Source organism: Megalobrama amblycephala, linkage group LG23 (assembly GCF_018812025.1).
Source record: "Megalobrama amblycephala isolate DHTTF-2021 linkage group LG23, ASM1881202v1, whole genome shotgun sequence".
In the NCBI taxonomy this organism is placed as follows: Eukaryota; Metazoa; Chordata; class Actinopteri; order Cypriniformes; family Xenocyprididae; genus Megalobrama; species Megalobrama amblycephala.
Window position 1 is genome coordinate 4,817,380 of NC_063066.1, and position 24,254 is coordinate 4,841,633.

The 24,254-nt window shown below is 37.6% G+C and overlaps 1 protein-coding gene across 4 annotated transcripts in view; it reads right to left on the minus strand.

The window, feature by feature from the left end:
* Nucleotides 1–1,433: 1,433 nt before the first annotated feature.
* LOC125258749 (5-hydroxytryptamine receptor 4-like) overlaps nucleotides 1,434–24,254 on the minus strand; it is a 209,375-nt gene continuing 186,554 nt past the window's right edge. For 2 of the 4 annotated variants that reach the window (XM_048175761.1, XM_048175760.1), the window contains exon 7: nucleotides 1,434–3,350. In XM_048175761.1, coding sequence (XP_048031718.1) covers nucleotides 1,706–3,350 — 1,645 coding nt within the window. In that variant the 3' untranslated portion in view covers nucleotides 1,434–1,705. Of the gene's footprint in view, nucleotides 3,351–16,593; nucleotides 17,694–24,254 lie in introns of those variants that run through there. The other 2 variants (XM_048175763.1, XM_048175762.1) reach the window with 1 other exon arrangement.

Here is a 24,254-nt window from a genome sequence, read left to right on the forward strand (position 1 = left end):
TCAAGAAGTAGTACTTTTTCAAAGTTCAGGAACTCTTTGGGGGTGGGACTTTGGCGCCAAACATGCTGATTGGTTCATGCAGCATTTTATTTCAACCACCATTTTTATAAAGTCTGTTGCAATGTGTGCAGTAAGAGTTGTTTGTTATTCGAATCAACAATAGAGTTTAAAAAATACGACAGATGAACCGACGACAATGTTCAGGCTTTATTAAGCTTATTCTTGGAGGACAAAATCCACCTAGAACTGGAAAGTTGAGCGCAGCCCTATGTCACCGGACTAAAGGATTAGTTCATTTTTTAAATTAAATTTTCCTGATAATTTACTCACCCCCATGTCATCCAAGATGTCCATGTCTTTCTTTCTTCAGTCAAGAAATTAAGGTTTTTGATGAAAACATTCTAGGATTATTCTCCATATAGTGGACTTCAATGGACACCAAACAGTTGAAGGTCAAAATTAGTTTCATTGCAGCTTCAAAGCATTCTCCACGAACCCCGACGAGAAATAAGGGTCTTATCTAGAGAAACCATCACTCATTTTCTAAAACAAAAATAATATTTTATATGTTTTAACCATAAATGCTCATATTGAACTAGCTCTCTTCTTCTTCTTCTTCTTCTTCTTCTCTATTTGAATTCTAGCAGTGCTAAGCATATTACTGCCCTCCTCAGGTCAAAGTTTGAACTAAATTGTCATATACAATATGCTAGTGTAAGTATATAACAATTAATTAAATCAAACTTTGACCTGTGGAGGGCAGTAATACACTTAGCAGTGTTTTCATCAAAAACCTTAATTTCCTTTCGACTTAAGGAAAGAAATACATGAACATCTTGGATGACATGGGGGTGAGTAAATTATCAAGAAATTTTAATTTGAAAGTGAACTAATCCTTAATCTTCATGTTACTTTAGACCACAATGGAAACACAGACAACAACAGGTCTGAGGGGAAAAAAAGTTCCTGGGACAAACTGTTCCGGGTAATTTAGGTGGAAACACAGCTTTTGAAGGACAATCGAAATGGCAGCGTCCAACAATTGGTTTTCAGGTGAGGATAACGGTCAGCCAAGAGACTGGGGGTCATTTCTTGTGAGTGATATGCACCCAAATGTGACTTAACAAGTGTTGCATACAATATTCATCCCATTCTGATCCATCAATTCTGTGCAAGTGTGCAGAAATACAATAACCAACCTTTGTGTGTGACCTTTGAACACCGGCATGATGCAGAAAATGCCCAATAAGCTCTAAATTGTTCTGATCTCATGGACAAACCAGTGTGTATTCATGTGGGGCCAAGACATGACTAATAAGGTCCTAGCAAGGGGCAAAGAAAGCAATTCCCGTGACAGGCATGGTAAAGAAATAGAGGAACATGGGGAACAAGACTTGCAAATACTAGTACAATAAATAAATCATACAGTGCAAAAAAAAAAAAACGTTTATTACTCCTTGTCAGTTGTCTTAAAAGACTGTAAACAGAATACTGACTATTTAAGGTGTGTCCAAACATTAATGGACCTTAGTCAATTTAATTAATTTAATTTGAAACAAATGAAAACAAGGCTGTGACAGTCCATTCAATCTTAAAAGCTGATTTTCACAGCACAAGAGTTTAACGCCGCTAGACTGAAAAAATGATCAAAGAAATCATACATTCTGTGATTCATCTTTTCATGCTCATTCCATGCTTCAGTTGATCAGTTTTCACCATCTACATCATAAACCCATTCATAAATCCCATCCTCGTCGGCACAAGACTCATGGTAGCAGGCCTTACAGTTGCTGCATCTGATCCACGCTTCAGAAGCTTTCGGATCATCATCTGCGCTGTGGTTTATGAAACAGCCCCTGCATTTATAGGGAGTTTTAAATGTTTTTTGTTTTAAATGTTCATTATAAAGAAGCTGTTCTGTGTTTCTGTGGAAATGTGGTATTGTCTTGGCTCTGGGTGTCTTTATACCCCTGTTACATTTTTGTATGACCACAAAGTCTTTGAATGATGCCACTTCAACAGCTGACAGCACATCAGAGCCGCTTTCTGTGCTGCAATGTGCAGTGGGCGGCGTGTTACTTTCCAAACGGGACAGGGTGGCAGGAGGAGGTTCATGCTCACTGGAGGCCAGCTCATTTATTGGGTACATCCCTGTTGTCCTGAACCCATCCTGGGCTCTTTCCACAGTGGCAGTCATCTTCCATGCTTCTGTGAAAACAGAACAATAATGTGCTTTGGGGAACTTCACGTCTGCGCATTGCTGATTCCACTTGCGACTCACTTCACACCAGTTGTGTTTGAGACTCCTGAACAGAGCTCTGTTTGCCGGTTGCAGTGCAGGATAGCATATGACTTCCACATTGTTCTGGTTCATGAGATTGAAAAAGCCGAGGTTGAATATGTGGCTGCTTTGGCCATCGAGGAGCAGAAGGTGGGGTCTGGCGTCATCTTTTGGGAGCTGTGCCACAAACATTTCGCCCCACTCAACAAACATCTCTGATGTTATCCAGCCATTATTCGATGCCCTCACACACACGCTTTCTAGGGATTCTTTTAACCACTCACTTCTCACCCTATTTTCTTTGAAAATGATAAGTGGAGGAGCAAATGTACCACTGGCATTGAATGCCGCTAGTACCGTGGAGGCGGTTTCCTCTTCCTCCTCAGCTCTGATCTGAAAGCAGGGCTCTTCTCCTTCCCTGACATATCGCTGAGAGGAGAAGTCGTCTTGTAGTCCTGATACATTACACTTCCAAATATGTGAAGGAACGTCTTTAATTCCCAACATATCAAGGGTGATTTCGTACATTCTGAACCATTTTCCCAGCTCTTCTTCATTCATCCTTGTAGCTGGTGATATCGCCCCTTGTTTCTTTATCTTCAGTCCTGGGTTTCGCTTTATAAAGCCCTCGAACCAGTAATAGCCTGCCTTTTGCTTCTCTTCTGAAAACCCTCGAATCCCATTTATCTTGGCAAACTCAAAAGCAAATGATTGAACATCAGCCCTCCTCAACGGGAAGCCTCTCTGTGAAAGCAAGGTGAGAAGACGAGCTAACTCCCGCTCTGATTCAACAGGGATGAATGGCTTTCTTCCAGACGCGTGCTCAGATCCCTCAACAAGCCCTTTCACGCGTCTTTGAAGGGTTGTTTTTGGCACGTTCCACTTCCTCGCGAGCAATCGCAGCGCAGGCCTCCCCGACTCTACCTGCTCTTTATATTCCTCGATTGCAGCTTTCATTTGGTCCTCTCTCCACTGATTCATCTTCAGTCCTTTCCTTCCTTTAAGCTGTCTTTCATCTTTCCGTTTTCTCTGCAGTTTTCCTGACTGCTTTGGGTTAGGTGCCATTTTTCTATGAAAAGATAAAAGTCAGAATGTTGTTGAATTAGGTTTAATACTTTGGGCCCACTACTCCAATTAAAAGTGCCATAGAATTGAAAATTGAATTTACCTCGGCATAGTTCAGTACATGGAAATGACATACAGTGAGTCTCAAACACCGTTGTTTCCTTCTTCTTATGTAAATTTGATTTGTTTAAAAGACCTCAGAAGAACAGGCGAATCTCAACATAACACCGACTGTTACGTAACAGTTGGGAACATTAATATGTACGCCCCCAATATTTGCATATGCCAGCCCATGTTCAAGGCATTACACAAGGGCAGCCAGTATTAACGTCTGGATGTCCACAGCTGAATCATCAGACTAGGTAAGCAAGCAAGAACAATAGCGAAAAATGGCAGATGGAGCAATAATAACTGACATGATCCATGATATTAAGATATTTTTAGTGATATTTGTAAATTGTCTTTCTAAATGTTTCGTTAGCATGTTGCTAATGTACTGTTAAATGTGGTTAAAGTTACCATTGTTTCTTACTGTATTCATGGAGACAAGAGCCATCATAATTTTCATTTTTAAACACTTGCAGTCTGTATAATTCATAAACACAACTTCATTCTTTATAAATCTCTCCAACAGTGTGTAATGTTAGCTTTAGCCCGTTAGCCACGGATCATAGCCTCAAACTCATTCAGAATCAAATGTAAACATCCAAATGAATACTTACATGATCTGATGCATGCATGCAGCATGCATGACGAACATTTTGTGAAGATCCATTTTGAGGGTTATATTAGCTATGTGAACTATGTTTATGCAATGTACTTGAGTCGCGAGCTCGGGGGGCTGGGAGCGCGAGGATTTAAAGGGGAAGCAGCCTGAATCAGCGCATATTTAATTATGCCCCAAAATAGGCACTTAAAAAAATTAATTAAAAAAATCTATGGGGTATTTTGAGCTGAAACTTCACAGACATATTCAAGGGACACCTTTGACTTATATTACATCTTGTTTAAATTATTAGTGTGTATATATATATATATATATATATATATATATATATATATATATATGTGTATATATATATATATATATATTAGGGGTGTAACGGTACATGTATTTGTCCAGAACCGTCACGGTATGGGTGTCATGCAGTCAGACGACGAATACAGTCAATTACAGGCGATCCACACTCCAATCCAGAAGGGGGCGCATGCGGTAATGACCCGCTGTATGCTAACCGCCACAACAGGAAAAAGTGCAGAAGAAGAAGAACATAGAATCTATGCATAGACATGTATATGTGTTTCAACCGCAGAAAGGCATCAATAAAACAGCTCGAGAATAATATCTCACGTAGCATTACATTTACCTCAGGCAAGTCATTTAGTGTCCACAGCATGTTAGTTCACTAGAGAAATGAAGCATTTCACTAAATATATGCACTATATTAGCTTATATATTCATTATATTTACTTTACCTGTTAGTAATGTCCTAATTATTTAATGTATGTTTAAATAAATTTGTCATGAAAACAAGTTTATATTTCATTATTATATTTCAAAAACGAAATGAAGTAGTTTTGCATTATAGTGAATGTGCCAGCATACTGTGCCAGTAAAAGCATCAATCAATCTATCAAAATAGCAATAACACATTCTTAACCTTCTAGATATAATAAAAGGTAGAAATTGTTCTACCTCTAGTTATATCTAGAAGGTTAGGAATGTCATACATTTAGTATTTTATATCATAACAGTTGTTATAATTGCCCCAAACAGTGTCATATTGCAGCTAGTGTTGTGATCTGTCATTCATCCTACAGCCTCCAGATAAAGTTGATCTTTATAAGTTCAAATTCAAACTTCAGACAGCAGAAGAGAATCAGTGCACATCACATTAGCATCCAGTTTCACCTAGCATCGCTACAATGGGACTCTTAGAAAACATCAGGCTTATGACATGATCCATGACATAACAGGTCACGTATGATGATGAACGATCATATTTCATCAGAAATGCTTTGAAGTGTCCCACATTAATAGACAGCTACTGTCCCACTTTACCTAACACCTTAAGCTAAGCTAAGTGGGTCACTACTCTGATCATCCTTACAAATAAAACTATGCATTTTTTGTCCATGAAATCATTATTTTAAAATAAAATCACACAATACAATATTTGTATCAATTATTGCTATTTTCATAAAAATGATTTTATCTTTTTAGAGCATTTGCCTTACCATGTGCTTGTTGCGATCGGTTGTGTTGACGCTTGACCACGCCCACCACAGTGATGTCAGGCCAATGAAAACAGCACATACACGTTTGTGGTAATTATTCATGACTGTTAAAATACGATTGGCTCCTGATATTTAAAGGGCATTCCAGCATGAAATGTGTTTGACCCACTTTACCTGATGTCACACTTTTTGCCACTTTACATATATAGTTTTCTGCAGTCACTACACAAATCGGATTGCATTCAAGGCAGGTCATTAAATATACCTTTATTAACAAGAATTCAGAATTGAGGATGAAAAGGCCATACAGAAGGTTTGTAAATGGCACAATCAATTTATAGGCCGTGACATTTACCTGACACTTTTTATTCAAAGTATATCATACTGCATCTCAACTGCATTATTACAGGTATAATGATGTAAAAATATATACTTTAATCTAAAATTAAAATTAAAACTGAAAACATCAAAATAAAAGCTATAATAATAGTCAAAGAACACTGGATTAGCATTGATCATACAGTATCCTCACATACATTTCAAACACTTTATTAACCATTATAAGGGTTAAATCACCAAATATCATAGATAGTGTTAAGAATATTGTTTAATGTTCCTTGAACTTTACCTGCATATGCTTTTTTTTAATCCTTTCACTCTAACACTGACCTTCTACTCTACTTTGAACTTTGTACTCGGTCGACCTTTTACATTATTGACCTAAACTGTAAAAACAAGTGAACTGCCACAGTATCAGACAATGAATGTCTAAAGTACAAGCCAATGTGACATATATATCAATGAGATATTGATGCATGCATGAGACGAGGAATCCTTGAGATAATAGCAATATCCTGCACAGCACTCTTATATATTTCATTGATCCAAGTGTCTATCTATATAGAGGGGTTTCAGTCCCAAGATGCTTTAGGTTATTAGGTCAGCATGCAAGTAATGTCATCTTGAGATCATCTGAGATGTAAAAATGTCAGTAATTTGAACTGGGGGGAAAGCTAACCTACTGTAAAAACCTGTTAATTGGCTACCCTGTCATGCACAGTGAAAATGTATTTATTTATATATTTGTTTATTTGAAATTATGTTTTAATTTGATAATCAGTTATGTTCCTCCACAAAGCCTCTTTTACTGAGCTTTAAGTCATTGTGTAGGTTGAACCAGCAGAGGGCAGAGTAACACTTTATAATGCAGCGGTCAGACAATGGCATGTTAACTCAGTTTTTGAGAATACTTTTGTCAAGATATGCAGCTCTGCACACTATATCATTTACCCAAACAGCTTACAATGTTCATCCTGTTATGCTTTTAAACAGTACTGATTGAATTCACCTGAATTCTGGTAACCTGTTGGCTGATTTTCCATCATTTTTTATTTTTTATTCAATGCCACAAGAACAACATATTCACATTATCATATTAACATTAGCTGCCAGGGAAAAAAGGAGAATAAAAAAGAAAAAAAGAAGAAGAAGGAAATATTACATGTTTTCAGTGCTTTTTTGTTTTTGGTTTGTTCCAAAAGATTTACATATAATTTAAAGTCATTTATAAAATGACTTTAATTTCTTCTTATGTATATGGTATTTTCCTAATAAAATAAACAAATATATAATATGTAGTTCTTTACATTTCAAGTTTTCATTCTCTGTATAAAAAAGTACATCAAATACACAAATTTCTATCATACAATCAAGTTTTCTATTAATATAGAATTCTACATCTTTCCAAAATAATCTTGTATAAATACAGTGAAAAAACAGATGCAAAATAGTATCTTTTTCTTGTCCACAAAAGTCACTGATTTTCCATCATTGACCTTTTCACCGACTGTGATAGTTTTTAAAGTTTTTAAAATGTATGTACATTTATAACACTATACTTAGTATTATATTACCGTTGTATAAAATTACAAAAAAATGTAAAAAAGACATCTTTCTCTCTTCTGACTTCCATTATCAATCGCTCTCCGTTTTTTTCCTCTTTTGAAAGTTATGAAAACACTATTGGGAAGTTTTTATTTTGATATTTGTGCAAATAGAAACACAAAAAATATATTTATCGAAGTCGCTAGTTTACCTAACTATGACGACTTCTGAGAAACTCGGAAATGTTAAAAGGGTCTATAATAGATTAAAACCTCTCACCAGGCCCAATGAGATGTTTATGGTTCATAGTGTACAAACTAAGCTTTTAAAGACGTTTATCAGATGTTTGTACACAGAAGAAATGCTCTTAAGACATCTTGGAGATGTATGTGTGCTATTTGGGTAAAGAAAGTCTTACGGAGACGCTGCAAACTTAACAGAAACATAACTGAGCACCTCAGGATGCAGAACGTACAGTGATGTAGTCTACATAAAACATCTAATGGTACAAAATGTAAAGATTCATTTGACATGCAAGTAGTTCTTCTCATCAGAATCAGCTAAAAGAGGGCTAAACTAATCTTTCCTTCATCTCTTTCTGCAGATCTGGGACATACATCATCTCTCTGCCTTCTTTATAAATTAATTCTGTTGAACTGATTGCATGTTTATACTCATATTCGCATGGATTATCTCCATTCATTCATTATACATCATAACTGATTGGGCTGTATGAGTTCATCCCAGGTTTTCATTTCAATACAGTCAATTTCAAACTACCCATTTATACAGATGGTATTTATTGACTCTCAACCAAAGAAAGACCATAATAAAAATAAAAAAAATAAATAAATAAAAAGCCCATTTGAGGCAGTGGGACTGAATGAATATGTAATTGAATGAACAATCCAACAGTTGCACATGACATAACACTTTCAATATCTAACTTCACATTATATCCATTATTATGAGCCTTTTACATCCTCCCCAAAAAAACAGACTCATGTCCCGCCATATTTACAACAGTGGTCCATCAAGATAGGCTTCTCTGTGATTCTTAAATTCTTAGGTTTGTTTCTCCAGTCTTGAACATTTGCTTTGATCTTTATTACCCAGCAGCCTGAAGGACTCATCCTTAAGTCTCTCTCATGTAAAATCAATTAAATAAATAAATAAATACGGTATATTAGGTTAGAAATCAGCATGAGAAAAGCTTCAAAAGCCACTTCCCAGGAGAAGGCCACTTTATTTGCAAAATTAATGGTTCACATTCCACATTTCAGAGATATTTTGGTATAAATGTAAAGCTTTTTCACTTTTTCTCTCTGCTTTTCATTCTCATGACTTGCTTATGCACACATTTAAGACGTTTACTTGTTTGTGAACAGGTTTCCCCGCACCCGGGCCTGGATTTACCTCATATTGTGACATAGGCAAAATACATTTTGGGGGCAGTAAGTGCATCGCATTACATTAACTTATAGGTTACAAAGTTTATTGTAGCTACTGCATGTGGGCGCTCAGTTTTTTCTGTCATTTGGCCAAAATCTCATGTTATAAAAGATGTTATGTACTGGCTATGACTCGATGACAAATGCAACTAAGATACTTTTCTTCACTCCTCAAATACATAAAACATTTGCCTTTATACATATAGGGCCTATAGAGTTTCTTAAAGGATTAGTTCACTTTCAAATAAAATTTCCTGATAATTTACTCACCCCCATGTCATCCAAGATGTTCATGTCTTTCTCTCTTTCTTCAGTCGAAAATAAATTAAGGTTTTTGATGAAAACATTCCAGGATTATTCTCCTTATAGTAGACTTCAATGGCCTCCAAACTAAATTCAACTTTTCGCCAGTTTCGTTTTTTTTTTTTTCCGTAAGTTGAATAGGGAAGGCGTAGGACATACAGCGTAAGCTTTTTGAAGAATACAGAAAGTGGAAGCACATGCAAGGCGATCATTTGTGTTTATAAAGCATATACATTTGTATTTTTTTTAGAAAATGACCGATTGTTTCTCTAGATAAGACTCTTATTCCTCGTCTGGTATCGTTTAAAGCTCTTTGAAGCTGCACTGAAACTGTAATTTTGACCTTCAACCGTCTGGAGGCCATTGAAGTCCACTATAAGGAGAATAATCCTGGAATGTTTTTCCAGAAAACACTGCACTTATTCAAACAAAGGTTTTTTTATTTACCCTTGCATTGCAAACAAACAGAGACGCTCCAAACTGCGAGCAGCACCTCATTCACGACATAAGTGGGTGGAGTTATGCTGTTTGACTGACAGTTTGAGGATCCAATGGAGCTATGAGGTTTAGTCACAAGCTCTTTTTTAATACTCTTCATTGGTTAAATATTTGCAGAAGCCACAGACAGACGTAAACGGTGACATGACGACCAACAGCGACAGTATTTTAAATTTTATTAATTTATAAACTCTTACAGAGTTTTCGATTTAGAGTGAAATAATTACAATAATTACATTATTTCTCATTGTAATTGAAAGTGTGCTGTATGAACTTATGTCACTCCAGTGATGAATGAGGTCTGGGCAGACAGAAAAGAAGTGCACCATTTGATGTATCAAACAGCAGCCTCATAAAAAAGACAAAAGCGAGATTTGAAGAAAAACTGCTGTGTGTCACAGAGTCTGAAAGCATTTCAAGCTCAGGTCAAAGTTATAAACCTTCAAGAGGATAACAGCCGCCTATTTAGTTTCCATTGCCTGTGTGCCATGCTGCAAAGTTACTCTTCCTGGAAAAAGGACTGAAAAGAGCATGACATCTCAAACAATACTCATCCGAAAAAAAGTCCTTTAAGTCCACCCGACTCATTACAAGTCGAGAACAAAGGGCAAACGGCACGTGCTTTGTCTAAAGCAAGGCTAACAGCCTGACATTGCCTTGTAAATCATCTCATTACAGGCCTTCTCCACACACCTCAGTCTACCTCCAGTGACTTTTTCAACTCTTCAGTCAGCGCAAGACGTCAGAGTTAAGGCTCTGGCTTAAAGCCGAAATTTCTCCCCACGTTTAAAGGTTAGATTCATTATTAGCATCCCACGAGGGACATGAAAGCTTCAAATATGCAAAAAGGCCAACACGAATTACTCTGCTACCCACAAGCACATTAAGCGGGGGGAAAATAAGCAGAATAACCTCGTAGCTAAGTTGCATTAAAAATTAAAAAGCGTTGAAAAGCAAACTGAGAGCTTCACATGGAATTGCTAGCCTGTGTGTTTGAGTGCTAATTGCTATGTTCGATTTCCCACCGGCCGGCTGGCCGGCGCTCTGCTTAGACTTTGATTAAGCGAGAGCTCACCAAGCACAAAAGCCATTATCACACTTGACATTTGAGTTGTGTAAATGAAGCATTTTGAGAATTTCACCTAAAAAAACGGCAAAGTCTGTTCTCCAGGGCTGATGAGGGAGCACTTAACTCAGCAAGTCACTACAAAATGCAATCAGGGGAAAAGACATTCCTCAGCCCTTCAGATAACTCCCTCAGTATGGCTCCTGTGATCAACCGCAAAGCCAAAATGGGGTCTTGGGTCACACAGATATAGCGATGATGGCCCCGATGATGTGTTTAAGACCACGCTTGAGTTAGCGACTCGACTGCGTCATTATTTCCTTGTCAAAGTCTGAGAAAAGTTCTTCTTCTTTCCATCCAATTTAAATTTGACAGCACACCGACTTGGAAACGTTGAAGCATACTCTTACAGACGCCATAATGTCAAGGTGAAAGTTCAATGAACGTGACTCAGGGGGGCATGAGGAGAGCTTTTAAAGCAGTTTATGGTCCATCAAATTGGTAAAGGGAAATGAGCTCTGGCATCGGTAAAGGTGAGTGTGGAGCTGCACGCTCTGCTGGGAGTAAACCTGAGCAGTCTGCACCTCATTACTGCAGGGCTCACTGCCAGTCTGTTGTTTTTCACATTGATGAATAATTAAATGCCGGGCTTCCATCTCTCAACAAGAATGGTACATGTGTGGAGAATGCAAGCATCTTAACGGGGACCTATAATGCCCCTTTTATAAGTCTCTGGTGTCCCCAGAATGTGTCTGTGAAGTTTCAGCTCAAAATCCCCCACAGATCATTTATTATAGCTTGTCAAATTTGCCCCTATTTGGGAGCAAAAACACGCCGTTTTTGTGTGTGTCCCTTTAAATGCAAATGAGCTGCTGCTCCCGCCCCCTTTCCAGAAGAGGGCGGAGCTTTAACAGCTCAACAACAACAAAGCTGGAGAATCTCCCGCAGCCAAAATGAGGATTGTCAGTAACGGTGTTCAGCCTTACATTGTTCAAACCGGAGTCGACACTGATGGAGAGACTCAGGAAGAAGTTACAACTTTTAGATGTTTCTGAATGGTTAGTGGATAAATTTATGTAGTTGCTGTGGAGTTGATTCAACTCATCCACTAGAATCATGTTAATCTTTTGTGCAAATCCAGCGTTGAATTGACCCTCGTTTGTGAAGCAGTCCAGCGTAAAATGACGGCATGACAACAACACTCTACTACAACAACTCTTCCTCTTCTCTAAAGCAGCCCAACATGGTCCCGCCCCCTTTGTTGCGTGTTCTCGGGGGCGGGGTTTATGTAAATTTTAGGGTGATGTCACTAACTCAGGAAAAAGCTTGTTGTAGTCCCTACCAGCCGTTTGTTGTAGTCCTTAAACAGAGAATTCTCTTTTTTGCAGATGTTGTTTATGCTCAAACAGCAACATTAACTAAAATTAAAAAAGTGAAATAATCATAATCAACCACCACTTTAATGTGCATTAAGGGAAATGATGGACAGAGAGACTGAAGATATTATTAGAGAGAACACAAAACACATGAGGATTAATAACATCTTGTAGTCTTTAATTATCATTTTTTAGAGCTGTCACATAGCAACAGAAAAAGTAATACACATAGCTCCCTGAAAGAGAAGCCTTACATGAAAATATCAATCTTAAATCCACCAAAATAAATACTGAGTTTACAAAAGTTCTACACCTTGTTGGGAGATTTACAACACATTCATGCTTAGCACTTCTGCCTTCAGGGCTCTGAGGTGTTCGATTACGCTTCATATGTGAGGTTTCTGGGCAGGGAATTATTATTATAGATGAAATCCTGATCCTTGAAGGTCCTCGATGGTTTGGGAAGAGTTCATATCTTTTGGCCCGCTCTTTTAGAAGCAATGACTCATGGCTCATATAATAGTGTTTTTGGTTCTATCATGTTTATGGAGTGTCATAATTTCCCCAAATCCTTACATATCCACCGGTGCTCAAAACAGCATGTATTTCCTTTTCATAACTCAAGAGAAATCTTTTTCAGCTCACAGTCTTGGTTCCTAAGCTTCAACCATTACCAAATCTCCATCTTTAAACAACATAATGACATCAAAAAGAAGGGAAATTGTGCAAGCTGTTCACCGCTGTCACCAAAAAAACCCGCTTAATGTTAAATAACAGCAAAGTACCTTTGAATCAAAGCGTGCTACATAATTGAAAATGAAATCAATAATTTGAACTTCATAACTCATCAAAGCCTTGCCGTTGGCTGGTTTCCTGGGGGAATCCTTTGATTGTACATTATAACCTGTTAAAAATAAATCTTTTCAACCACTACCAGCATTTATCGGTGTTAACTTGCACAGTTTCGCTGCGAATCACAATGCTCTGTACATCTGTAAGATGACTGTGAAGGCACGACCATGTACATATTTGATTGTTAAAAAACAAGTAGCCTAGCATACAGCTTATCTGGACATTGCTTCGAATTACACGGTAGATTTGTGGTTTGCAGATACACCAGACTGGAAGAAGAAACGCATTCGACTAAAGCATTTAAAGGAACACACGGACCACTATCAAATCTTTTGCATAAAAATATATATTCCTATGTACAATAAAATCAAACTAAACTCTACCTTTAGAAATTAAATATCGCTTGATAAAAACATGAGAAGATGAGAAAAGAAACCTAAAGTGGGCATTCCCTCGAGCTAGGTAATGTAGCTCTGTTCGCATTCAAACAAATAAAGCCATAATAGACTCCTCTACTGGTTGACCAAGTCTTATTTGTTCCTTCACATCAAGTCACCACGCCACGTTTATGAAAACTGATCACGAAAGTCAAATTCATTCATCGACTTTCAACATATTAGTGACCAGAATACTGAATGACTTGTGGATGCAATATTCCTCATATTATAAAAGTGCTACAAGTGCTTTATTTGCAGGAGAGGTCGTCATTTTTAAAATAATCAGGAAACCGATACATGAGGACAGTGCTGAGCTGTACATGTTTGATATTTTTAGTGTTGTACTTGTGTCGCTGTGTCTGTACATCCCTGCAAAATAGCAAATAAAACCAAACCTGTTTTTCTGATGAAACCGGCTGACGCATAAAATGTAATTATTTCAAAATATTTACATCTTTTAGATCAGTTCAAACAATTGGTGTTCCCAAAGGTAATTAATTTTAGGCAGAGGCACGGTTCAGCAGACTGGCAAATGCTGAAATGAGGGATGGAGATTGTTCTGGGTCAGTTCTGCTATATCGAGGCTCTCCTAGGAGCGTGTTTATTGAGTCCTCTGCTCTGGAAGAGAGCTTTATTATGGCACATCACTGTTTAGGAAGGTTTTAGCTAGAAATGTCAAGGAACAAAAAAAATAAAAAGCTGGCAGCAGCCCTATTTCCTCTCCTGATGCATAGGAAGCATTCACATGACATACTCTTAAAGGGATAGTTCACCCAAAAATGAAACTGTCATCATTGTTGTTGCAAACCTGTATGGACTTAAAGTGTAACTTTGCTGAGGTGGAACTGACAGAATGGTTTCTTTCAGTATTTGCTCCACTGTTAGGCGTAAAACCTTCACAGTCATCCAGTTTGAAATGCTGACTACAAACACAGAGGCTTTTCAGATTTTCCATTGAGCCATTAGCTCTGTATTTATGATTCTTTGCAGCCTTAGCCACTGCCTACAACGCGCTGGATCCTTCCAAAAGTAACTCACTCCTAATTAAATGTTTACTCTTTGAATTCTTGCACCTGGGAACAATAGAAGTCGACATCTTTATAACTAAAAGTTTGCTAAGAAGTATTTCCTACTAAAGCCAGGCAGTATTTGACTCTGGTTAGCATATCCAGAGCACACTGGTGGGAGTGGCCTTAAACGGCAGCATGCCCAGTGCATTATGGGTATTCAAGTTTTCCTACCCATTTGGCAAAAGGGAAGACAACAGCCTTTTTCTCGGTTTTCTCATAAGTCCTTTTCAAACCAAGTAGCAAAATCTGCATTTGGAAATACTTTGCGCTCATGTAGAATTCGCTTTGATTCCTATCAAAAATGACTGGACAACGGAAAATGTGAAAAGTTGTTATTCTCTTTGAATTAATGCTGTTTTGCATCATTGGTATCCTTTTGTGTTCCAAAAAAAAAAAAGGTCATACGGTTTGAAATAACTTGAGAGTGAATAAATAATGAAAGCAAATTTACACTTTTTGGGTGAACTATCCCTTTAAGAACTTTTGCAAGAACAACTTCAGGTAATTTGCTTTCCTAAAACCATTTCAGCCTTGCAGCAACCGATGGTCATCTTCGACTAAGACTAAAACAGTTTAAGACACGGTATCTGGGAGAACTGGCCCTGGTTGCTGTCACCAAAGGTTTTGTTTGGAGTGGCCTGACACATTCTCAGTAACAGGCAGAGTCGGCAGGCATCATGTAGTTTTAGCACTCTCAGAAAAACACTGCGCTGTTTATGCCAGTGAATCATGTCAGAGGAGATCCTCGTAACGGAAATCATCATGGAATTGGATGCATTCAGCGATGCATGCGAAGCACAGAGCTAACCTGACTGAGAACGGTCACCCGTGGGTCTGAGACATCTGTGTATTCAGAGAGGTTTACAAGAACCCAAATTACATGAATTAGCTAGGAGCACAACTTTGCCCGTGACCAGTACATCTCATTCCCCAAAGAGCTTTAGAAGTCTTAAGTACATATATGAGATTTCAGTACACCATATGAAAGTGATCCAAAAAATTATTTTTGGCTAGAAGAAAAAGTTAATTTCCTGTCAAATCATTTTGAGGAATTTTATGTTGTACCTTTGGAATAGACCACATTCACTGAAAGACACATTTCCTGCAACATTACTTGTGTTGTACCTAAAAATGTACACATAGACGCTGGAATCATCTTGGAAACAAATCCTTTCATACTTTGATCTTACAATTAAAAAAAGCATAAAAGGATATTTTTAACTGTTGATTAGAGATTCAAAGGTGCAGTTAGTGATTTTTGAAAAACGCTGTTGAAAGTGGATTGGACCGAGCACCACAACACACTTGTAGCCAATCAGCAGTAAGGGGCGTGTCCACTCATGATGGGGGAGGAGAGAGAGTGAACCAATCAGCGGCAAGGGGCGTGTCCACTCATGATGGGGGAGGAGAGAGTCAGCCAATCATCAGTAGGGGTTGTGTCCACTCATGATGGGAGAGGAGAGAGAGTGAGCCAATCAACAGTAAGGGGCGTGTCCACTCATGATGGGGGAGGAGAGAGATTGAGCCAATCAACAAGGGGCATGTCCAATCATGATGGGGGAGGAGAGAGTGAGCCAATCATCAGTAGGGGGTGTGTCCACTCATGATGGGGGAGGTGAGAGTGAGCCAATCAGCAGTAAGGGGCGTGTCTACTCATGATGGGAGAAGAGAGAGGCAATCAGCAGTAGAGGGTGTGTCCACTCATGATGGGGGAGGAGAAAGAGAGTGAGCCAATCGGCAGTAGGGGCGTGTCCACTCATGATGGGGGAGGAGAGAGAGAGTGAGCCAATCAGCAGTAGGGGCGTGTCCACTCATGATGGGATAAGAGAGAGGCAATCAGCAGTAGGGGGTGTGTCCACTCATGATGGGGGAGGAGAAAGAGAGTGAGCCAATCGGCAGTAGGGGCGTGTCCACTCATGATGGGGGAGGAGAGAGAGAGTGAGCCAATCAGCAGTAGGGGCGTGTCCACTCATGATGGGATAAGAGAGAGGCAATCAGCAGTAGGGGGTGTGTCCACTCATGATGGGGGAGGAGAGAGAGAGTGAGCCAATCAGCAGTAAGGGGCGTGTCCACTCATGATGGGAGAAAAGAGAGACAATCATCAGTAGGGGGTGTGTCCACTCATGATGGGGGAGGTGAGAGTGAGCCAATCAGCAGTAAGGGGCGTGTCTACTCATGATGGGAGAAGAGAGAGGCAATCAGCAGTAGAGGGTGTGTCCACTCATGATGGGGGAGGAGAAAGAGAGTGAGCCAATCGGCAGTAGGGGCGTGTCCACTCATGATGGGGGAGGAGAGAGAGAGTGAGCCAATCAGCAGTAGGGGCGTGTCCACTCATGATGGGATAAGAGAGAGGCAATCATCAGTAGGGGGTATGTCCACTCATGATGGGGGAGGTGAGAGAGAGCCAATCAGCAGTAGGGGCGTGTCCACTCATGATGGGAGAAAAGAGAGGCAATCAGCAGTAGGGGGTGTGTCCACTCATGATGGGGGAGGTGAGAGAGAGCCAATCAGCAGTAGGGGCATGTCCACTCATGATGGGGGAGGGGAGAGAGTGAGAAATCGCTTACTGCATTTTTAATTAAAGTTTTTTTGGGGAAATGGAGAAATCACTTGGCAATGCTCCCAGCTCTATCTCTTAATACTGTGGTGTGATTTTTTTTTTTTTTTGACATTTCACTATTTTTTATTTATAGAACAAAAATAAATCTTTATTTAGCTTTGAGCAGTACCTTTCGGGAAGTGTTATCTGACTCTAGAGCTAATGACAGCCTCTCTGGATAAAGCTTGAAAGACGTATTTTTGGTTTGGAAATAGTATTCCCAGGAGAACCAAAAATGAAATAAACACATTTGGGAAAAACCTTACCAACATTCCTTTGCAATGGAAATTCGTATCCTAAAATATAGACCAGATACCTTTGGCAACATTGTTCTTTCCTTTATTGTTCAGCAGCTCTTTGAGCAAACAGTTCAGTCCAGCTCCCGGTACTCGAGTCCTGAAATGCTCCGGTCGGATCTGAGCTGCAGGCAGGGCGGTAAGAAATGGCACCTTCCAGTGATGGTCCTCATTAGAGGGTGACCTGTGTCAGAAACATGACTCCTGGGACTCTGTGTCATTCTGTATTGACAGTTTCTCTTGTTCAATGTGGTTTCCATTGTGAAGAACTGAATACCTGAAAGGACAAAAGAAACCAGGACACCACTTCAATTACAGAGTTACATGTAAAAACACCTCAGAATCTCATATTCATCTCTCTACAAGCTTTTAGAAGATGTGGGAATATAAACCACCTCACATGTAGGGCTGAAACAGTGAAAATATTAAGACCACCTCTGGTGTGTACACTTCATTTGACAGAGGAGTCATTGTTGGCCTTTTCACAAAAATGAAAAATGGGTCTTTAGCAAAGGCACAATCTTTACATCACCTACTGCTGCCAATGATGAGGGCCAAAAACAGCAGAGGTATAAATATGATATCAAAATATGAGTTTGTGGCTTTTATAGCTTTGAGGCCAACTATATGACAGTATGTTCTGTTAAAGGATTAGTTCACTTCAGAATGAAAATTTCCTGATAATTTACCCATGTCATCCAAGATGTTTATGTCTTTCTTTCTTCAGTTAAAAAGAAATGAAGAAATGCACGTTCACTTGCTCGGTTCTTCTGCCTACGTCACGCGTGACCTTTCCAACCTGATCACGTAATGCGTGGCGCATCGCAGAGCAGCGCAAGAGGAGCATTTGTGGTTCAAAAGTATATAATTTTATTTTTTTTAATATAAAATGACCGATCGTTTTGCTAGATAAGACTCTTATTCCTCATCTGGGATCATGTAGAGCTCTTTGAAGCTGCACTGAAACTGACATTTGGACCTTCAACCCTGGAATGTTTTCCTCAAAAACCTTAGTTTCTTTTTGACTGAAGAAAGAAAGACATGAACATCTTGGATGACATGGGGGTGAGTAAATTATCAGGAAATTTAATTCTGAAGTGAACTAATCCTTTAAATGTTGACAAAACATTTATCTTTTTAGCAGATGTGCACAGTTACAATCTTGCTTACATGACTTTTTGTTCATTTTCATTTCATTTATTTATAAAGTACTTTTAAACTACCCAGTTTATGCTTTGCATAAAATGATGCATACATACACAATATAATAATATCATACATGTTAAAAGACCAGAGAAAACAAACAAGTCTTTAACCAACCTTTAAAAACAGTAAAAGATGTAGAAGCTCGGACCAAAAATATTGATGACTCATCTTGCACTCACTCTTTTTGTCCAATCAAACACTTTCTAGAATGTGAAGGCCCCTCCCCTCATTACTGAACAACAATGGCAAGTAGATATATCTGTTTTAATTGTTTAAAATAGAGACGTGGCATTCAACAGCTCATATTCCTGTAGCTCAATCAGTAGAGCGTGATGCTTGCAAAATTCCCAGGGAATGCAAGACCTAGCAAAACATATACCTTGAATGCAATGTAAGTCACTTTGGATAAAAGTGCCTGGCAAATGCATTAAAATGCATGAACAGGAAGGCTACTGAAGCTGGTGGAAGGTTACTGTATTGGGACTGCAGAATTTTATTAGCATTTTTGCATAAATCAAAAATAAATTGAGTTCTCAAGAAAAGAAATCCTCTGGAAATCTCAACATCTTATGGATTTCAGCGTCTTCAAAGGAATCGTAACCCTTCAATAATTTTAACATTACTTAAATACAACAAAGACTATTATAGTGTTTTACAAGAAAATACTATTTAATACTAATCATTTAGTACTTAGTACTTACTTAATTAAATGTACTACTTTCCATTTCTTTGCAGTTATTTATCATATTTAATAAGTGAAAAATTGTTTTTAGTGTAGCCAGAAAACAACCTGCACACACATTTGTGCATCTAGATAGACAGACGTCTCTTGTTTTGTTAAATTACTGAAACAGGAAACATTGCCCTGCGATTGCTCCTTTTCTGTCTGTAGCCACACAAGCCGTGAACCTCCTTTTCTTCCAGACCAAAAAAATCATTACATTCTCTATTCATAAACAAACAAACTAAAGGCAATTCCTGCAGAGCAATTGGGCATTAAATTTACCTGAAAAAAAGGGAAAACATACAAAAGAAAAACCTCTCAAAACCTTAACAATGTTCCGGGATTCTGAAAGGAAACATGTGGCAGCTTTTCAATGAAGCAGAACCCAAAATTGCTGCCACATTGCTACTTTCTAACTGTACTGTTCGCTCTGCACAGCTCGAGCACAGCCTGAGACATCTGTCAAATGAACATGATCTACTGCAAACATACAATACTCCCCAATACACTTCAGTTAATACTGTCTTGATCATGCTGGTACATCCAGTCTAGACATTAGCTGGCTGGATTAGAGGCAGAGCTCATTAATTTACATGAACATGAGCTTTGGGTCATACACACACACGGGCAGGATCTACATCACTCATTCTGACAAATTCATTCTTAATTATGTGTGTCCGGACATCAGGGAACTGCACTAAACAGAGCCGTGAAGACTGATGGGAGAGAAGGCAGTGGCGTAGGGCTCGATTTAACCCTATTTTACTGCATACACTCTGTATTAATTACAACAGGAACTTACAGTAAATCTAAATTAAATCTATTTTGACATAAACTTTAGATCATGGTGTGAAATGAACATACTGAAGTTTCAGCCTTCTACTGGGAAATCTTGTAGAAAAAGTAAAGGCCATAGAACTCTGTTTAAATATGTAGTTTCTGTGTAATCAAGGGAAACAAAAATCATGAATTCTATAATCAAAGGCTAAATTAAATACTTAAAAACATAACTTTTTAATTGCTTTAAATAAATGCTTTAAATAAACTCTAAGGGCCCTATCATACACCCAGCGCAATATGACGCCAGGTGCGACGCAAGTGTTTTTTGCTAGTTTCAGCCCAACACAGTTATCATTTTCACGTCCTGTGCCACGTTGTTTAAATAGCAAATGCATTTGCACCCATCTGTTCACCCATGGGCATGCTGGACTAAAAAACGAGATGTGTTCAGGTGCATTGTTGGCGTATTGCTATTTTGAGGCAACTGAAAAAGACTGTGCCATTGACCATCTGAAACCTGGTCTAAAGTCAATGGCGCAGTATTTCTTGTTAATTAAAGAGTACGTTAGTAATATGCGCCTATATGTGGGTGCACAACGCACATACACTCTGCTTGTTACACACACAGGGACACGCAGCAGCACACAAACATGCCAAATTACAGAAAAACAGTAATATTGTGAAATAATAACAATTTTATAAGAAATTCTTTTAATGTTGGATCCATTCCTTCATGTCAATCAAAATGGTTTAAACCTCATTGTATATCTTGGCATAGCATTTGGACTTTACCATATAAATATATCATTTCTAATAAAGTAAAAGAAATAATTTACAAAATTATTCATAGATGTTATCCTGTAAATGCAGCCATTAATAGATATATCCAAACTGTCTGTGATAAATGTACTTTTTGTAACACATCATCTGAGGATATTGAACATTTATTTCTTTATTGCCCTTTTTCTATTTCTTTTTGGACTGACTTTAAAATAGACATAACAAAAAAAATAAACAGAACTCTTAATTTAGAACCCCATGACATTTTACTTTGTTTTCAAAACCCATATTTTTCTCAAAAACAAAATTATGTTATTAATCTTTTAATTATTTTGGCAAAGTTTTATATTCATAAGACAAAAATAACTCAAAAGAAACCCTCATATATTACATTTTATAACACCGATCTCACAATATATTTTGAAACTCTTTCAAACATGAGATCACAAAACAAAAAGCTTATAAAAACAATACAAATTTTGAAGCTTTTCAAGTTCATGTAACTGCCCTAATAATATGTAGTACTTTGTATCCTATTATTTTTTTTCTATTTTTTTGTATACATTTCCTTTTTGTATTTTAGTTATTGTTGGTACTCTTTGTTTTATATGCTCTGATATGTATTACAATGTCTTATATTTGTCATGTAAAATAAATAAAAAAAAATAAAATAAAAAAAAAATTGTGAAATATTATTACAATTCAAAATAACAGTTTTCTATTTTAGTATATTTTAAAATTTAATTTATTCCTGTGATCAAAGCTGTATTTTCAAGCATCAGTCTTCAGTGTCACATGATCCTTCAGAAATCTTTCTAATATGCTGATTTGTGGCTCAAGAAACATCTCTTATTATTATCAATGCTGAACACAGTTGTGCTGCTTAATATTTATGATTCTTGAATGTAAGGTATTTTGTAATATTATTAATGTATTTATTGTCACATTTGAACAATTAAAGCATCTTTGCTTAACTTCTTTAAAAAAACTTCTTACTGCCCTGATACTTTTGAATGTATGAATATACATGAAAGGATTAGTAATGTGTATTCTCATAAGTGCATAAGTGGCACCACACAGTATATGGTGCTGTGGTTTATTAAAACATTTATCTCTAGGGGACTGCTAGTCTGCTTGTATTTGCTTTGTGTGTCTAACTGAATATTTACACACATTAACTTAATTTCCGATACTAGCATTTTAATGATATGCCTTTGAAATCTGATTTCATAGCTGTTAAAATCACTAAACCATTACAACAAACCACTTGTTTCTCTGCTGTGCCATCTGCAACGCTGCTGTGATGGTCTTGCCATACTTTGTAGAGCAATAAATTAGCTAATAAATGTATACATGCTGTTTGCATTAGAGTGTATATTATTTATATGATATAAGTTCTCAGTCAGCGAGCCATGCGGTTTGCACCTAGACTCCATCTAGAGGTAAACATCTGGATCAGGATTTTCAATAAGTCTAACAACAACAATGTGATCACCAAACGTGACAGAGCAGGTCTAGACAGTCTAGCTACAGACTCTTCAGACTTCAGCGTTTCTCCACACTCACTGGCGTATGAAATTGGCAGCAGCTTGCCTAAAATACCTACAAATTCAGATCTGAGCTGCACCATTAGCTCAGTCACGAAGAGCAGAGAAGCCGGAGTTACCAAAGCAACCAGAGCAAAGAAATGACCAACCAACAGTGGCAAAATATGTTTAAGTTCATCACAAATACAGGATTTTTTGACAATGATATGCGAACCATCCCACCACTGTTTCCTGTAAGCTACATGCATGAATGGCAGCCCAGACCAAAATGGTAGAATAAGAAATGTGTGGAAAAAAACAATTAATTTCCTGAAAGAATGGATGTGGCATTTCAACTGGAGTCCATTTCCATGTCCATTGATTTTTTCGTACGGAACTGAAGCTGTCAGAAATGTTGTACATGGAAATATGCAGCGCTGATAAATTTGCAAGATAAGCGCCGCATCCTTGAACAGAAGTTTCTTAGCGGCAATAAAACAAAACAACAGCCTATTGATAAATAGCCAATTAAAGAAAGGAACTGCTCCACACTAAATGACTAAGAATTCATCTCTAAAAAGATTGGGCAGTATCAATCTTGAAATATCAATACTTCTGATACTGATGTATATAAGCAGGATGTGATTTTATATTGATTTCAATGTAACATTAATGCATATGAAATGCACAACCATTCAAAAGTTTGGGGTCTCTTAACAGTTTTATTCATCATGAACACACTAAATTGATCAAAAGTGACAGTAAAAACATTTATAATGCAAAATATAAAATATTTACCCATTATAAGTGCTGCATGTAAACAAGATCAGAAACTGGAAGATTCAAATTGCTCTTGCAAAGATTACAATTATGAACTGAACAAAGGTGCAACACTCACTCTTACAGCACTCTAACTTTATTCATTTAAAAACACGACGTTTCGGACGTCCAAGGACTTCATCAGATGGAGAAAGACCGACTGACTCTAATTTTCAGCAGTTTATTTAAAAGATTTGTATTTTAGATAAATGCTGTTCTTTTGAACTTTCTATTCATCAGAGAATCTTAAAAAAATGTGAATCATGGTTTCCACAAAAATATTAAGCAACTGTTTACAACATTGATAATGATAGGAAATGTTTCTTGAGCAGCAAATCAGCATATTAGAATGATTTCTGAAGGATCATGTGACACTGAAGACTGGAGTAAAGATGCTGGATTGCCATCACTGGAAAAAATTACATTTTAAAAAGATCAAATAAAAAACATTCATATTAAATGTCAATAAAATTTCACAATATTACTGTTTTTACTGTACTTAAAAAATAAATAAATAAATAATGCAGTCTTGGTGAGCATAAGAGACTTCTTCCCAAAACATTTCAACAGTGAAAATTCAATTTAAAAGTGAAAACTTTGACTTTGTGGTCAACTAGTTGTACAGGAGTGGAATCATCTCTCCTTTCACTCACCTGAACAGGAGCAGAAATACTGAAAAGATCAAGCAGTCATGCAGCAGTTTAAACAGTTCTTAGTATGTTTGCCTTGATAGTACATACACTCAAAAAAATGAACTTTCACTGTTGTTAGTTTCACTCAAACCACCCTTGTTCACATTACTTAAAAAACTCATGTAACTACATGAACGTAATTTAACTCCGTTGTTTCAACTAAAATTGAGTATTGTCAGCTTTACTTAGTAAGTGTTTGTTCAGTCAACTTAACATTGCTGTGTGAAACGCACACATTATTGTTGACATAACTAACTGTGCAGTGGATCCGTAGTTCCCAGCATGCTTTGCAAGGGACTGCATTAGGAGAG